Here is a 5,871-nt window from a genome sequence, read left to right on the forward strand (position 1 = left end):
TCTAAATTCAGGGGGGATTCGTTCCTGGTCATATTTTGACTCTAATGGACTTGTTTTCATTTTCTGCAGCTTCAACTTAAACTGGCATAGGAGCAATTGATGTTCTGTTCCACTGTCAGCCCTTGGCCTTATTCTTACTGATAATAGTGAGCTTCTCCATCATTCCTTCCCACAGATATAGTCTATTTGATTCCTGTGTATGTGTATTCCATCTGGCAGGGTGTACCTTTATTATTGCCATTTATGTGGTTGAGAAAAGGTATTTGCAATGGATAAGTCATTGGTCTTGTAAAATTCTATCATGAAATCTCCAGTGTCATTTTTATCATCAAGGCCATAATTTCCAACTTAGATGCTTCTTTGTCGTGTTTCAATCACCAGTAAACATCAATACATCTTGATTACATGTTTGATCAATTTCAGACTATAGAAATTGGTAAAAATCTTCAATTTCCTCATCTTTGGCTTTAGTGGTGAGTGCATAAATTTGAATAACACTAGTATTAACTGGTCTTCCTTGTAGATGTATGGATGTTATCTTATCCCTGACAGCACTGTACTTCAGGATAGATCTAGAAATGTTCTTTTTGATGGCAAATGTGATGCCATCCCTCTTCAAATTGTCATTTCCAGCATAGTAGACCATATGATTTCTGATTCAAAACAGCCCACACCAATCCATTTCAGATCACTCAAAAAGAAAAAAATCACTGCCATTGAGTTGAATTTGACTCATAGCGACCCCACCCCCCTTTGGTTTCCCAGGCAGTATCTTTACGGATGTAGATTGCCTAGTCTTCCTTCCGAGGAGTGGCTGGTGGGTTTGAATTGCCAGACATCTGGTTAGCAGTCAAATGCCTTAGGCACTATGCCATCACTAATGCCTGGGATATCAATTTTTATGCATCCCATTTCATTTTTGATGACTTCCAATTTTCCTAGATTCATATACTATAATGTTAGCTATGGGTTTTTCATATATGACTTTATCTTAGTAAGAAGTTTCCCTTCTATTCCTAGATTGTTTATTGTTTCTTTTTATGGTGAAGAGATGTTGGATTTTGTCACATGCCTTCTCTGCATTGATTGAAATGGTCATGTCATTCTTTTCCTTTAGTTTCTTTATCTGGTACATTGTACTGATGGATTTTCTAATCCTAAAGCACCAGTGCATTTCTGGGAGAAACCCCACTTGATCATGGTGTATAATCCTCTAAATATGCTTTTGGATTCAGTGTGCTAGAATTTTGTTGAACACTTCTGCACCTATATTCATAGGATATATTGGTCTATAGATTTCTGTTTTGTGGTGTCTTTGTTAGTCTCATAGGATGAGTTAGAAAAAGTTCCCTCTTCTTCTAGATTTAGGGTAAGCTTAAGGAGGGTTAATGTTAATTCTTCTTTAAATATTTGGTAGAATTCCCCAGTGAAGTCATCTGTTCCAGGACTTTTATTTATTTATTCTTTATTCTTTATTGGGGAGCTTTTTGATTACTGATAGTCAATCTCATCACTTGTTATGCATTTGTTATTTCTATTTTGATCTCCTATTTCTATTTTAGTCAGTGTAGAAAGTTTATATGTTGTCAGTAATTTGTCCATTTCATCTAGATGATCTAATTTGTTGGTGTACAATTGAAAGTCAGAACTTTTTTTTTATAGAGCTAATGGCTCACAATGACAGGAGAAGGACATTTGTTCTACACCAAAGATGTCAGAACCACCTTTCAGGTACCTGTGGAATAAGGGAGACTATGGTAATCTGGCAAGATATCCTGCAATGTTTCCAGAACACCATATTCTTCCCCCAGTCATTATCCTCCCTCTTGGATACTGAGGCTTCAATAACTACCGTGTGTCAATGGAGTCTCTGGTCATGGAATTGCCTTCATTTATGATGTGGCTTTTGATGCCTGCCTTGGGTCAGGCATTGTAAATTCTGAGATAACAAGGACTGAGGACAACGTTCAAATAATTCACATTCTACACAGTTTGAAAAATAAATATGGAATCATGATTTAAGTTGATTGCTACTTCAGTGGAAGCATAACTATAACATAAATGCTGTTGAGAAACCAGTGAATACCAAGATTCTACTGCCTGGAGGGATCATAACATTTTAAAGAGAATATTACATTTGACCTAGGTATTGAAGAAACTATAAGAAAACTTCATCTTAAGCAGAAGAAAAGCATGAGATAAAGTTTAAAACAGCACGGTATGTTGGAGATTGGTCAAGAATAGATATCACTGAAGTTGAGAGCTTAGGGTATGAAGAGTGGAAGAAAAGATCACAGAGCTTCAGAATAGGAGTAACATGTGAGGGGTCAGGTCAACCAATTTGGGCATTAACCCATAAGACCTCTGTGGGGAGCCATGTAAAGTGTAGGGAAGCATGTCTAAACATGTGTTTCTGAAAGCACATATGGAAAAACACTCTTTGGCTGAATTTATCACAGAGGTAAAAAGGGAAACAGAGATATATGAGTCTCCCTTCTCTTAGTCCTTTCCCTTCAATCTCCTTGAAGAAAAATGTGGGTATGTTTCTAGAAGTTCCATAGAAACTTGAAACATCTAAAGAACAGTAATAGGAAAATGAATATGCTCTATAAACATTCACCCAAAACACAATACAAAGTTAAAATGTAAGTAAATAAAAAAGAACAGTAATAATGGAGAAATACTTAATGAAGAGCTGATGCTCACTAAATACTTATTGAATGAAGCCTACCTGTTTAGATAAACTATTAGGGGGCTAACAAGTATGGCCATTCTTCCATCCATCTATCTATCCAAGTACCTTTTCAGCCATCCTGCCTTCCATCCATCCATCTATGCAATCATTCATCAAATGTTGTTGTTGTTATGTGCCGTCGAGCTGGACCTGATCCATAGCGACCCCTCCTTGGTTTTCTGAGGCAATGTCACTACGGAAGTAGATTGCCCCATCTTCCTTCCGAGAAGTGGCTGGTGGGTTTGAACCGCCAGCCTTCTGGTTAGCAGTCAAGTGCTTCAGGCACTATGCTACCAGAGCTCCCTATTCATCAAATAGTTACTGCCTATTCTCTTTTTATGAGATAAAAATAATAGAATTTAAGGATTATCTAACCTCTGTGTTTGTTATTTTCAGGAAAACGAATTTGTGTGGGACAGAGCCTAGCCCAAATGGAGCTGTTTTTATTCCTAACCATCATTTTACAGAAATTTACCTTGAAGCCTGTGGTTGACCCAAAGGACATTGACACCACCCCAACTACAAGTGGATTACTTTCGTTGCCACCCTTATATCAGCTCTGCTTCATTCCTGTCCTGAACAGGACAGATAATCTGATGACTGCTGCGCTGTCGCCTGCAATTCCCCAACCGTGAGATTCTGTTCACCTTCTTCCAGTAGCAGAGATGCTTTTTCTGAACTCTCCTCTCCACATCTCTCTAGTCCTTTAAGATCCAGTGAAAATCCAACTCTGTTAAAGGGGAGTTTCTCTGCTTCATATAAATTTATCTCCAGTTCTCCATACTATGTAATACTTCCCTTGGTCACCACCACTTTTCTTAACACGTATCTAACTGAGTTACTACAGTCTTATCATTCTGAAACATAGCAAAAATGATTTTCTTTCCCAGGGTCATGGAGTGGATTCCAACTCATGGTGACATAATGTGTGTCATAACAGACCTGTGTGTCACTGAATTTTCACTGATTGTTTTTCAGAAGTAGATCATTAGGTATTTCTTCCAAATCACCTCTCAGTGGATTCAAACTGCCAACTTTTTATGTAGAGTCTGAGTGCTTAATCATGTACACCATCCAGGGACTACTCCAGTCATAGAGAGGGCACTAATTTCATGAGCTAAAGTGATAATAGACATATGCAAATATCACTATTGGATATACTTACTTGCTTGAATAATTTCTCTTAGGAAGATCAGCACAAGGCCAGTCTCTACAAGACAGGAATTAAAGATGTCCCAAATGTCCAACTTTTCCAAACTGCTATGCCACTCCATCATCTCTGACATCAACTCCTTCTCCTCCCCTCGGTACTCTCTTAGTCTTAGGGTTCCGTAGTTTGTTGTAACGTCTCACAGAACTCACAAACTCCCAAGGGAACATCTCATATGGTGGTGCTGGATGCTGGGAGGCTGGCAAGCTGGCAAGCTGGCAAGTTCCAGGTCTGTGGTTAGATCTGGACGATTCTCCCAACTCACATGGTTGTAGGGGTTGGTGAGCCCAAACCGGCAAATCAGATGACGGCTGCTGCCTTAAGTCCAGGGGTGAGATGAACCAAACGCAGAGCCACAGAATGGAAGCAAGAGAGAGTGAACTTTCCCAGAGCATTCACATATATACCCTCAATGAAGCTAAGTGTGGTGACTTGAGTCACACCCTCCAGCAAGGCGGGACTCAAGATACATCCTACCCTGAACAGGCATAAAGACTAGGATTTACAATACATGACAAAATGGGTGGTGACTTAAGTCACTCCCTCCAGCAAGGCAGGACTAAAGATGCATCCCACCCTAAATAGGCATGTTGTTGTTGTTGTTATGTGCCGTCGAGTCGGACCTGACTCATAGCAACCATAGAGGCCATATCACTGCGGAAGAGGCAGTATCACTGCGGAAGTAGATTGCCCCATCTTCCTTCCAAGGAGTGGCTGGTGGGTTTGAACCGTGGCTGGTGAGTTTGAACCGCCAGCCTTCTGGTGCAGTCAAGTGCTTTAGCCACTATGCTACCAGAGCTCCCTAAATAGGCATAAGGGATTAGGACTTACAATACATCACAAAATGGAGGATGATGGCTAGAAGGGCCATATTAAGCAATTCACTGCACTTTTAAGAGGCAAAGTTCTGGGTGCTCATCTATTTGATATCCTAGAAAATGTTTGTCAAACAAAAAACTGTAATGAGATTAGGTTATTTCCCTTCACCATGTCAGAGAAAGTGGAGAAAGACAAGGATGAGCTCTGAGCCTCAGACCCCCAACACAAGTGCTACATAAATATCTTGAAAGTTTCTGTTTTCCCTGAAAGAAAGCCTCATCTCCTATAGTTATAAAGCTTGTTGTTGTTGTTATTGTTGTTGTTATGTGCCGTCGAGTCAAACCCGACTCATAGTGACCCCTCCTTGGGTTTCCGAGGCAGTATCACTACGGAAGTAGGATTGCCCAACCTTCCTTCCGAGGAGTGGCTGGTGGGTTTGAACCACCAGCCGTCTGGTTAGCAGGCAAGTGTCTTCGCCACTATGCTACCAGAGCTCCCTTATAAAGCTTAGATCTCAGAAAACAAAAGCCAGAGCCCCATCCTGTGACTGACTGAATTACAATGGTAATTGATCACCATGGTGTCTTCTGTTAAAAGGAATACATTGCTGGGAAAGGAAAGGGATCCTGAAATTTTGAGTAGAGTCATGGGCAACCGCTGATGAAGCTAACATTGAACCCCAAAATTCTCATGAATCTTCTCTGCCAGTTGTGGTAGTTAAATTTGTGTATCAACTTGGTGGGCCTGGTTTAGTGGCTGGGCAGCTGGATGTAGTTTTTCCCCATGGTGAGACTGGTAGTTAACTCCATGGTGGAATCTATTGGAGTAGCTGAGTAGCTAGCTGCTTTAGGAATGTGGTCTGCTTCTAGTATATAAGAAGCAATATTGAGAAGGTGTCTAGCTTATAGCACACTCGAACCCTGCATGTAGCCGAGTCTTCATTCAGCAGCCTGCCATGCTCTGCCGATCTTGGGACTACTTCTAGACTTGAGTTAGTGGCCTGCCATGTTGTTTGGTAACATTGGGACTGTACCTTTTTACTTGTCAACCTTCGATTTGTCAGCCTCAGCAACCAGCAGCTGTCTGAATGAAGAAAAACCTCTCCAGC

General features: G+C 40.6%; 1 protein-coding gene across 1 annotated transcript in view; it reads left to right on the forward strand.

The window, feature by feature from the left end:
- LOC103212874 (cytochrome P450 2C42-like) overlaps positions 1 to 3,369 on the forward strand; it is a 39,991-nt gene extending 36,622 nt beyond the window's left edge. The window contains exon 9 of the mRNA XM_007958801.1: positions 3,131 to 3,369. Within this exon, the coding sequence (XP_007956992.1) occupies positions 3,131 to 3,369 (239 nt within the window). The remainder of the gene's footprint in view (positions 1 to 3,130) is intronic.
- Positions 3,370 to 5,871: the final 2,502 nt, after the last annotated feature.

The sequence above is a fragment of the Orycteropus afer genome, unplaced genomic scaffold (genome assembly GCF_000298275.1).
Source record: "Orycteropus afer afer isolate SDZICR_OR568_19922 unplaced genomic scaffold, OryAfe1.0 scaffold01134, whole genome shotgun sequence".
Taxonomy (NCBI): Eukaryota; Metazoa; Chordata; class Mammalia; order Tubulidentata; family Orycteropodidae; genus Orycteropus; species Orycteropus afer.